Source organism: Vipera berus, assembly GCF_964194415.1.
Source record: "Vipera berus genome assembly, chromosome: W".
Taxonomy (NCBI): Eukaryota; Metazoa; Chordata; class Lepidosauria; order Squamata; family Viperidae; genus Vipera; species Vipera berus.
Window position 1 is genome coordinate 24176475 of NC_138210.1, and position 12570 is coordinate 24189044.

The 12570-nt window shown below is 43.6% G+C and overlaps 1 protein-coding gene across 7 annotated transcripts in view; it reads right to left on the reverse strand.

Moving 5' to 3' along the window:
* The window catches only part of LOC308676210 (zinc finger MYND domain-containing protein 11-like), a gene marked incomplete at its 5' end in the record, with an annotated part of 221583 nt that overhangs the window by 51817 nt on the left and 157196 nt on the right, over positions 1–12570 (reverse strand). For 6 of the 7 annotated variants that reach the window (XM_081341992.1, XM_081341993.1, XM_081341991.1 and 3 more), the window contains one exon: positions 5093–5170. The exons of the other annotated variant lie outside the window; for it this stretch is intronic. In XM_081341992.1, the coding sequence (XP_081198118.1) occupies positions 5093–5170 (78 nt within the window). The remainder of the gene's footprint in view (positions 1–5092; positions 5171–12570) is intronic. 7 annotated transcript variants of the gene reach the window in all.

The following is a 12570-nucleotide window of genomic DNA, read 5'->3' on the forward strand; positions in this document are numbered from 1 at the left end:
CTGGACCCCTATGCTGCACTTCTCCCTCTTCAATTTGAGCCCAGCAGTGCGCAGCCTGGTTAGTACCTTCCTCAGCCTGCCTGCCAGTTCCTCCATTGATGCTCCTGCGATCAGGACGTCATCAAAATAGGGACAAACCCCCGGGATGCCCCTGAGCGTCTTCTCCATGATCTCCTGGAAAACGCCAGGAGCTACGCTGATCCCAAACTGCAGCCTATTCACCCTGAATGCTCCCCTGTGAGTCACTATTGTCTGGGCATCAGCTGTTGCCCGGGTAACCGTGAGTTGCTGGTACGCCTGCGCAAGATCGAGCCTTGCAAATATGGCACTGCCTTGGAGGGAAGCGAGAACGTGGCTGACCATGGGGATAAGCGTGCAGGTTTAGGGCGTGGTTCACCGAGCATTTGTATTCGGCGCAGATCCTTACCTCCCCGTTGGGTTTGAGTGGGGTGACTATCGGGGTCTCCCATTCCCCCCCATCTACGGGCTCTAAGATTCCCTGGGCCACCAGCTTATCCAGTTCGCACTCGATCTTGTGCTTGAGTGCGAAGGGAACTCGCCGCGGCCTGACCCTAACGGGGGGAACGTTCGGGTTTAGTTTGAATGAGATGGGGGGCCCTGTGTACTTGCCCAGCGTCCCATCGAAGACGTCTGCGAACTCTTTGCAGACGGCCTCGATGGATTCTCCCTGGATCCGGTGGATCCCGGAGACGGCGATTCCCAGGGCCTCAAACCAGTCTAGGCCGACTAGGCTGGCTCTCCGGCCCTCTACCACTACTACCTCCAGGTGCTCTTCGCGACTCTTAAACCCCACAGAAACAGTGGCCTCCCCCTTTACCTTGACCGGTGAGTTCTGGAAGTCGGTCAGGGCTAAATTTGAAGGCCGTAATTTAATCCGCTGCTTGCTCCGGCCATTAATGTAGTTAAGGGTCTCGTCCGAAATGATGGAGACCACGGATCCGGAGTCAAGCTCCATGCTGCAAGGAACGCCTTGCAAGCGGATTGTTAATCTAATTTTGGGTTTGAGCAGCCGGCGGCTACCCGTGTGGTGGATGGCCAGCCAGCTCTCAACATAGCCAATTCGCGTTTTGGTTGGGGCCCCAGTACCTTCGAACGGCGATTCCTCCTGTTGCAGCTCGTGGATCTCCTCTCGGGGGCGGCGGCTACGACAGACCGTGGCTATGCGGCCTGTTTTCTTGCAGGCCCGACACGTGGCCGACCGGAACTTGCAGAGGCTGCGCACATGGTTTCCACCACATCCTGCGCACTTCTGCGGGTTGGTAGCATTGCTATAGGGCCTGGGCTTGTCTGGGCGTTCCGCTCGATGGTCGGGGGTCGACTTCCACTGGAGGAGGTCAATGCTCTGTCTGCCCTCGTCTGAGGTGACCTGCTGGTGAATGCTGGCTGCCAGGCTGCTGGGGTTGGCTGCCTGGACGGCCTGGACGGCCCTGCAGGCTGCCTCATGGGCCAGGATGGCATCCTGGGCTTCCTGGAGCGAAACCTCCTCCCTCTCAAACAGGCGCTCCTGCAGCCTCGTGTCCCGTAGGCCGCAAACCAGCCTGTCTCGTAGCCGCTCCTCCAAATTTGAGAACTTGCAGGCGACGGTGGCTTCTCGTAAGGCGGCGATGAAATCGGCCCCGGACCCGTCGGGCCGCTGGTTCCTTCTCTCGAACTGGGCTTGGGCAGCCAGCTTGGATCTGCGGGGCCGGAAATTGGCATTCAGCTTAGCTACGAGGTCCCGGTACGAGACGGTATCGATGGCCTCTGGAGCGAACAGGTTTGCGGCGACCTCGAGGAGTGCTGGTCCGCCTAGGCAGAGCAGGGCTGCCGCTTTCGAGCCGTCTTCCGAGATTTGGTTAAATCTCATGTACAGCTCGACGTGCGACAGGTACCGGGCCCATTTCTCTGGGTGGCGGGTGTCGAACTCGCGGGGTTGCCCAGCTCGTGCCATTGTCCCGTCGGTCATTGCGGCGTGTGGGTGGCCAGTGGCGGTGGCTGGCGGCCGCGTTGGGAGGAAGGGAAGATTCCTCCTTCCTTCAGCGTGCGGTGCGCTCCCCAAGTGACTTCAGCTCCTTGTCGGCAGCAAATCCCACCTTCGTCGCCACTGTAATGTAGTGGGTCCGACGCAAGGAAGAGACGCCAGCCGGAGTACGTGTTCAGCTCTTTATTGGGGGGAAGGTAGCGTACTGCCAGAACAAGGGCTACCTGGCCTCCTTAAATACCCAGCCAGGTAGGCGACCAGCCAATGTGGTTGGCCCTAGGTTTCCTGCCAAAACCGTCCAGGCCAACGCCCCCTGGTGGCTGTTGCTATGCAGATGACTTGGATACATAACACCAACAAAGATTAACTGTCTTGCTCTATGTTCTCCCTTCTTTCTTAATGAGGCAGTAATATGTACCCATGCAGGAGTACCAAATGTATGCAAATAACTGAGGTCAGGTTTCCAACCATGCCATAACGTAAAAGGAATTTTACCAGTAGCTGAACTAACCACATTATTTAATACATGATTAGCACAAATAACTGCTTCCCCCCACAAACCATTCGGTAAACCAGAATCCTCTAGCATAGCTCTAACCATAGCTTGCAGTGTTTGGCCACGCCTCTCTACAAAAGAATTATGTTGTGGCCTGTAGGGAGCTGAACGTCTGTGCTCTATCCCTACAGACACTAACAAATCAGTGAATTCTTTGTTAGTAAACTCAGTTCCATTATCTGTGATAATACATTTCACTTTTAATTGTGTCTTTCTTTCAGCGAACCTAAGCCAATTAGAAAATTTTTGTACAGTTTCTGCTTTAGATTTTAGGAGGTAACAAAAACCATATTTGCTATAATGATCTAGTATGCTTAATATGTAACAAGCCCCCCCTAAACTCGGTTTCATTGGACCAATTATATCAGCAAAAACCAATTCTAATGGAGCATTAGTCTTAACGCCACTTAGCCTATTGGCTGGTGTTGCCTTGCTCTTTTCTCTATTGCAAACGTTGCATTGTAGATATTTTTGACAAGCTTTCACTTTTATTCCTGTAGATAATTCTATTGTTTTCCTAAGAGCATTATAGTTTATATGACCCAACCTTCGATGCAATAAATGAATGCAGTTATCATGTGGTTTTTGGTTAACACATGTATTGGCCATCATTATAGGATTGCAGTGTAGAATGAACAAACCATCTTTCAACTTAGCTACAGCCTTCACATCATTCTTTTCAATAAAACATTCCTCCCCTAGGAAAGTCAGCGATATATATATATATACACATACATATACATATACATATACATATATATATACATATATATACATACATATACATATACATATATATATATGTCAAATGTTAACTATTTAGATTACCTTGCTAGGCCCCAAACATGGGGCAAATCTTTATTTCCTGTTTTCTTAAAGGCCATCGAACAGGCTGTAGTCACACCGGACAGTTCATATATTTGTGTAAATTACTAAGTCTCCCTTAATTCTTTGTTAGTAATTTACACACACACACACACACACACACATATATATATTATATATTATATATATATATATATATATATATATATATATATATATATATATATATATATATATATATATATATATATATATATATATATATATATATATATATATATATATATATATATATATATATATATATATATATATATATATATATATATATATATATATATATATATATATATATATATATATATATATATATATATATATATATATATATATATATATATTACTGTGCCAGCCCTCAGTACCACACTGGGCCCATAACCAGTGTTAATAAGAAACAAAATTAGAATGTGCAGAATGCCTTATACAAGGCTTGCAATGCACAAAGGAAAGTGTACTGGGACTTTTAAGAAGCAAACAGTAAAAGGCAAACTAACTTGAGTTGTATCATAACAATATTTTTACTCAGACAATATAACACAAAACAAAAAAAACACAATTACATATAGTCCAGTTTTCAATCCAAGGTCAGTAACGAAGAATCACCGTTGAATAACAGTTCAGGAGTAAACAAAGTCAAAGTCAAAAATCCTTACCAGTTAAAAGTCAAATATCAATACACACAGTAACAAGTCAGTCAGAGAAAAAAAACACTAGAGAGAGCCAGAGCAAAAGTCTAACATCTGAAATTCATTTATGCTGAATAGAATTAGTCACACCCTTAGGCCATATTATATGTATTTCACCCAAACCAGGTTAGGACTTTAATTCCTAACACTAAGGAAGCTGTGTAGATAGACCACAACTGACAGGCAAGAGTCAAAAGATGCATTTTAAATATATTATTTCTGAATGCTCAACTGGTCTTTATTCCACAATTTGGTAATCATGACTTCCAAAATGGGAAGTTCTAGCTCTCTGTACAATGTATAAAAACTGATCAGTGAAGCTGGCTTGCTCCCTACAGGTGGTCTTGGCATTGTTCAAGCAGACTAACTGGGTCCTAAATTGCTATTTTGGGAATACTGGGTGTCCATCCACTTTCTCCAAGAAATGCTTGCTACTCTGTGAGCCCTTAAGCCAGGAAAATACTGGCAAGTTTTTATTATAGTACCAGCCTTTTCCCCAACTCCAGGTAACTAACATTAGACATGAATTGGCCACTGCAGTCAAGGAAAAGTAGGAAGTGTGATCTCTTTTGTCAGGCGTGGCAAAATTTGCTATGGAGAGGTTGTTTTTATGAGCCAATTCTGCATCAGCAATTTTTCTTGGAGGGTTAGATGAACAAAACAGGACCAGTGACTCAATTTTAATATTCTTATGATGTGGCTGATTGGGTGAAATGAGTTTATGTTTGAGACTGATTTATTTGCAGCTTAGGGGGTTGACACCCCAGAGTTAGTTGACTGGGACAACTGGTCTTATCTTTGTACTTGAATAAAGATGGCCCCCCAGGGGTGGGTTTAGAGGCAACATTTATAATTTTGTCTGACAGCTATATTCATATCTTCAATGAATGCCATTCTTTAAGACAGCTGAGGTAATTCCCATTCCCATTTCTTGGGGCAGTAGATTCCATATTTACTCTCAGTTGTGCAAAAAGGTAAACTTACACAAGGATAGCAGAACCAATTGTCAGGATGTGCATTTGATAGATAAAAACAGTTCTTGCAAAGCTCAAGTTCATCCAGCTGAGGAAAAAAGAAAAAGAAATATATTGTTACCCTCAATAATATATTCTGAAATGCTGAAAACTGTTATTTTTGCACATCTAAAATTGTAAGATACTTTTTTTCCTCACCCTCTTTCCCTGAAAGTTATATTTATTTCATGCAAAAGAAAACCACAAAAAGGGTAAGTAGCTAGGAGATGACTATTCTGGCTCGCTCACACACTCATGCATTACAGATCTTCAGTAGACCCTGCTAAACTATTCTGGCTCATTCTCGTTCACAAGCATTACAAATCCTCAGTCGAGCAGAGCCCCAAAGGGCAAAAGTAAATTTTACCTTAACTTTATTATTTTCTTAGAATAAAATGGTTAACAAAACTCTTCGCGAATTACGTATTGTCGCAAAACAGCGAGGATTGACAGGCTACTATAAACTCAGAAAGGCAGAGCTGATGGCTCTACTTAGCAGCCCTAGAAAGCCATTACTCAATGAGTCAGTTCCAGCTATACAGGATGCACCTAAGAGTCTTTGGGACAAGACCAAAGCTATGTACCTGAAGAACCCAAGAGAGTTGTGAATGAAAAACTCAAAGTGTTCAAAACACCAGTCTATTCTATTTTCAACAGGTTCTACAACAGCAAGCCGCAAATCAGAGAAAGCAAGTTGGTGATCAAAGGAAACATAAAGCAATACGTTATTGACGGTATCAATGGAGTCGACACTATTCCGTTTCTAAGACAGGCAAGAAATGAAGTTGTCAATCTGTTGGCTAATCATCGAGAGACAAAAGTTAACTTGGCTCTTAGTTGCAGGATGGAATGTGCTGACATCAAAAGTGGAGAAGTTTTCAACCTTGATTTTGCATTTCGTACAAAGTCAGAACCTATATTAGAAGCAACCAACCTCGACAAAGTGTATAGCAAAGCCATCGACAAGATGATGGAGTCCATGGCGACGTTCCAGATGTAGGCCAGTAATTGGATGCTCAAGGCTGTACAAAGTTTGGAGATAAATATCGGTGTCTACAGACCGTTAAAGGGTAAATCATACATTCCACTTCCGCCTGTTTTGATGAAGAAAAAGGCGATTGTCAATGTGAAGAACTAAGACAACAAATACTTCATGTGGAGTGTGATGCGAGAGTTGAACCCGGTAGATCATAACGCTGAAAGAATATCAAAGGTATTGAGGAAACAAGCAGAGAAACTCGATTGGAGCGGTATTGAATTCCCGGTTGCTGTCAAGGAACATGTTTACAGCAAGTTTGAACAAAACAACAGCATCAGCCTTAACGTCTTTGGATATAATAGACGTGTATACCCAATGTACGTGACCAAACATCAAAGTGATAAAGTTGTTAATCTGTTGCTTATTTCCGATGATGTCAAGAAGCACTATACCTGGATAAAAAACTTTAACAGACTGATGGCAAAGGAAACAGAAGAATCAGTCAATTCAATGCACTATTGTATGCAATGTTTGACTGGTTACTGTTTGATAGAGTCTCTCAAGAAACATAAGCTTTGTTCGAAGGACGGACCCCAAAGGATAGAACTCCCAGAAGCTGGCACGATGCTATCTTTTAAGAACCACAATAGGTTGATGACAGTGCCATTTGTAATCTACGCAGATTCTGAATCGTTTATTAAACTGATGGATACCTGCCAACCAAACCCTGAAAAGTCTTACATGCACAAATATCAGAAGCACATTACAAGCTCATTTTCCTACCAGATAAAATGCTTCGACGATACGATATATGAACAAGACCCGGTTATATTCACCGCTAATAACAATAAACATGAAATAGTGCAGAAATTCATCAACCTGCTCATGCAAGACGTCAATGACAATTACAAGTGGTTCAAATTCCCAGAGAAGATATTTACAAAAGACGGCGCAGAGAGATACGGCTCGGCTACTACGTGTCACATATGCGGAGGCGAGTTGGGCATTAAAGATAAAGTTCTCAAACACTGTCACTTGACAGGAAGGTTTAGAGGCATGGTGCACAATAAATGCAATTTAAAATTCAAAGTACCATGGTTTATCCCGGTTGTATTCCATACCCTTTCCAGGTACGACAGCCATCTATTCATTAAAAAGCTACAAGGTGAAAACAATGAAAAAATAGATTTCATACCAAACAACGAGGAAAAATATATTTCGTTCAGCAGAGAGGTGGTTATTGACAAGTTCGTTAACAGAAAGGTAAAGGTAAAACTAGTTAGATGACAATTACAGTTTATCAACAGCTTTAGGTTCATGCTTAAAAGCCTTGCTGCTTTGACAAAGAATCTTAGCAAAAACCAGTGTAAAAATTTGGCAGAGGAATACAGTGGAAAACAGTTTGAGCTATTGCTGAGAAAAGGAGTTTACCCATATAAGTACATGGACTCCACTGAAAGGTTAAACAAAACTGAGCTGCTTCCAAAGTCTGCCTTTTATTCAAAACTGAATGACGTTGAGATAAGCGGGTGGAATTCAGTTGTAAAACACTCAGGGATTACCACAATCTGTACAAGAGTGACGTGTTGCAATTAGCCGACATCTCCGAAAACTTCAGAGACTAGATCCCGCCTGGTGCTATACGTCACAGGGACTCGCTTGGGACGTGGCGCTGAAGATGACGAATGTTGAACGAGTTGTTGAGTGACTAAGATATGCTGCTCAATTTTAAACATGGGATATGGGGTGGGGGTCACATCAATCTGCCCAAACAAACAAGTACATGGGCGAGGCCTTTAACAAGAGTAAGCCTTCAACCCTCATTGTTTATCTGGATGCCAACAACTTGTATGGATGGGTGATGAGCAAACCGCTTCCGGTTGGTGGATCTCAATGGATGGACAAATGGAACTCAATGACTGGAAAACTATTACCAGCCAAGATAGAGTGGGTTGTTGGCTCATGGTCAACTTGGAATACCCAAAAGAGCTGCACGATCTTCACAATGATTACCTGTTAGCTCCAGAAAATATTATACCCAAAGGATCAAAGGTGCAAAAATTAATACCCAACTTGTACAACAAAACCAAGTGCAGCCTGCATTACAATAGCTTAAAGCAGTACGAGAGCCTCGGGTTGAAGATTACAAAAATTCACAGCGGAATAAAGTTCAAAGAAGAGCCGTGGCTGAAAAAGTACATCAATCTGAACACTGGCTTGAGAATGAAACCTACCAACGAGTTTGAGAAAGACTTCTTCAAACTTATGAACAACAGTGTGTTCGGAAAGACCATGGAAAACATTGAGAACCATGTGGACGTAAGGCTGGTTACAAGCAAGAAACAGTCATTGAAACTGATCGCCCAACCAAACCATGACAGATTCACGATATTTGAGCCCCAGTTGCCTACCTAGCCTCTAGGAGGATGATAAAGAGTAGGGAAAGATTGCAGAGATGGAAAAGAAGGGGGAGTCAATCTCCAGCCTCGGACCAGCGGTGGCGGATGGAGCGCAGGCTGCTGCCCAGGTGGAGAGTGTAGTCCTTGCAGCCGGAGCAAGACCAAAGACCCAAGAGGTCCCATCAGAGAAGCTGACGCAGAAAGAACAAGTGTTCATCCACAGAGGGACCTGGCAGTCAGACACTGCCCTGCTGCTCAAGAGCACAGTGGAAGCTGCAGGGGTTAAGTTCCCACTGATCTTGTCCCAGGGTTTCTGTTCACCTGTGATGATGAAGACAAAATGACCGGCCGCTTGGGACGAGTCAGGGGAATGGAAATACCTGACCGCTATCCACAGCCACTTGGTCAAATGTCTGAGGGAGAAGGTTGACAGGCTGGAGATGGGCGAAGGAGGGAAGACCACATGCCAGGTGGGTGAGAAGACAGGCGGCCCCATGAGCCTCCACCGCCCCAACGAAGTCCCAGTCCCATAGCAGTGGCACAGGCCGCCTCCCCGCTGCCGAAGTTGGACCTGACATCAAGTCCAGTGCACTGGCAGAGCCCTGACCACTACCGATGCCACGCTAGTCCAGATCAACCTCAGCGACAGGTCAGTCCTGAGTATTACCTCCCCCAAGACAGGCACCTGGTCCCCTGGTAGTGGATGGAGAGACACATTAAGAAGTGAAATGAATTCTTGATTCAAGGTTATACAAGGGAAAGTTACAATATCTGGTGCAGTGGAAGGGATACTCGTTATCAGAGGCCATTTGGGTGTAAAGAGGCCGCAGTCAAGAAAACCATCAGTCACGATGAGTACAAAGAGGCACTGGAGAGTGGTAAGGAGCAGTACAGAACTATGAACATTATTAGATCCCACCTCCACGACATCTACACCGAAGAAGTCAACAAGATAGCATTGAGCACCGACGACAACAAATGAGTCATATTGGAGGATAAGATACACACATTAGCACACAGCCACAACAAACTACAAAAGTGATTATATAAAACCATGCCAAGAGGTAAAACAAAGGTTGTCATTATGCCTTACAGCAACCTGAAGCATCTTACAGGTTGTGGGTTTACGGTCACTAATGGGGTGGTGAAAGATACACATTCCTTAGGGTTCCACCGGTTAGAGATTGCCGGCTGGTGATTCCCAGGGGGAGGGCGTTCTCTGTGAGTGCGCCCGCCCTTTGGAACGAACTGCCGATGGAGCTTCGGACTGCCCCCGACCTTCGCTCGTTTCACCGGGACTTAAAAACCTGGTTGTTTGAATTGTCTGGCCTGGACTGAGGGATTTTAAATTTTAAATTATATTAATTAAATCAAATTAAATTAAATTAAATTAATTTTTAATTTTTAATTTTTACTGTTATTATTAATTGTGGGCTTGTACTAATTTAATTTCATTTTATTCTCTTTTTTGTACTGTTTTAACTGCCCTGTGAACTGCCCTGAATCCTTCGGGAATAGGGTGGTATATAAATTCAACTAATAAATAAATAAAGAAATAAATAACATAAGAATCACCCGCGGCAATGTTTACTACGACATCTGAGTTGTTCTGAATCATTATAATTATGTTTTCTATGGACTTGGTGACAAACCCATCTTGTAAACTGCAGCGCATCTCTTTTATGGCTTGCTTGAGTGAAACTGAGCAAACGCCTCACAGTAATACAATACCAAATCCTAGCATTAGAGTAACTACTGATCTGGGTTGAATCAACAACGGTTTCTGCGTTAAAATATCTCATCTTCCATTTAATCAACTCGGCAGATGTGTGAGTCCTTCCTTCAGTCACCATTTGACGGGCCAGCAGTGGGCATTTATATTTGTGAATAAACTTGTGTAACGACATCCTGTATCATCTCATTTTATTGATATTAGATTATTATTGAAAGCAACTGTCCTATCAAAATAGCTCTTGAAATTTGTGAATTGGTGGTGATCAATCCTGACGCGGTAACTGGAACAAAACTGCCGCTTCCAGATTTGAGGAAGAGTCTGTCACCCATTATTCCTGAACCTTTCTGGTACGGTCGAAGATACAGTCCAGAACTGTGCGAAACCATCTTACATACAGAACCTCCCTTTCTGATGTAAATTGCAGATCTGTTGATGAGTTTATTGCTGGCAGCGGCTCCTATACCTGTTAATGCCCCAGTAGCGAGCAATGGTAATACACTCGATAGAAGGAACTTCCCTGCAGTAGCTAGCATAGGCAAAATAACTCCAATAAAACCTCCCTCAACTTTTGTGTTGTGCTCTAGTTGTGTTTTAGACATTTTAATCGTCATTCTTGTACTGCTTTGGTACGCCTTTGCCATTTTGTTAACTTCCACTTGAGTTAATGCCAGCACGTGCTCTCCTGACAAATCTGAATGTGATAGCAGAATAGGTACAGCCAATCCTGACTGAATAGCGCTTTTGATCTTGCCCTTTTGTCCTTCGCTAATGTTTATTTTCACTTTTATGTATCGACTCATTTTACATGTGTAGGAATGATATTAAACTTCTCTTATATGAAACCTTATGGTTAGTTCTTCAACGCGTAGGTTGACGAGTTTCCCATCTTGATCGATGAACTTTGTTTCCATTGCCCAAATCATGCTCATGATGATCAGGAGGTATATCAGGTTAGCCGGTTCCTTGATGATCTTAAACCCGGGTCCTACATTTGGGAAGAAGCTATATATAATATTTCACATTGAGCCGTTAACGTACGATCATCTGATTATATCATTGGTTACTCTTAAGGTGCTTATATTCAGTATGTTAACAATGTTCTCTGACTCGTGGTAACCTTCTGCGTACACTCCTGAGTTGAAGCCTAAGATGGTTCTGATAGAATTTGCCAGCGTAAAGTCAACTTTGTATCGAGGCACTATATTGAGTATGGACTTGAGCGTGTTGCTGTTTGGCTCTACGGATACGTAATTCTCATCTACAATAGTTATTGTGCCAGTTCTCTTTCATGATTGTACGGTTGCAAGAAAAAGTATGTGAACCCTTTGGAATTACATGGAGTTTTGCATGAATTGGCCATAAAATGCGCTCTAAACGTCAAAGAGATGGACGCTATTAAAGACCTTACTATGCACGAAAGAGCAGAGTGCACAATTATCAAACCGATTATAAACACAAAACAGAAATTTGGTTTGGGTTTAAAAAAAAGCCTGAGGTGGACAAACAAGCTATCCAAAGAACATTATATACTTGTTGATGGTCATTGATATGTTTTCAAAATACGATTGGATTGTTCCGCTGAAAAAATAAAACTGCCAAAAGCGTTAGTAAGGCATTTGAGCATATCGTTAAAAGAAGTGGTCGTAGACGCAAAAAATTATGGGCAGATAAAGGAACAGAAATTCATAACAAGGAGGTCAAGTCATTGGGATTTGAGATTTACACAACCGAAAATGAGGAAAAGAGTTGTGTGGTAGAGTGGTTGAATAGAACGATGAAAGAAATTATGTTGAAGTACTTTACCACTAATAGCACCAACAGATATATCGATGTGTTGGATCAAATGGTCGACCTGTACAATAACTGTAAACATTCCTCTATAAAGATGATGCCAGTTGGTTCCGGGTGGCAAGGCGTCGCCGGAGGCAGCCATTCTTAGGCTGTCAGCCCCGCGGCTCCGTAGAGCTGCCGAAAACAGCGCCGATCAGCTGTTTTGGTGGCTCGGAAGCCCCCTCCTCGGGAGAAGAGGAGGGGGTGAGCGCCCAGGTAGGGGTAGAGCTCTCCGGGGCCGCCAGAGCTAATAGTTTTGGCGGCTGAAGGATTGAGCCCCCCCGAAGCCTGGGTATGCTCCGGACTGCGGGGCGCCTCTGCTCCGGGCTTTTTGGAGCAGAGCAGGGCGTCAGCAACCATCCCTGCCAGCAAGAGAGAACCTTGGAGAACTGGGATGCAGGCAGAGCGACACAGGAGATCTAGGTGAAAGGGAACTTATGATCTTTAACTCAATGGACTTTGCGGAGTTTGAAAGTGAAAGTGCGTAGCAGGCAATAGTGGGTGAA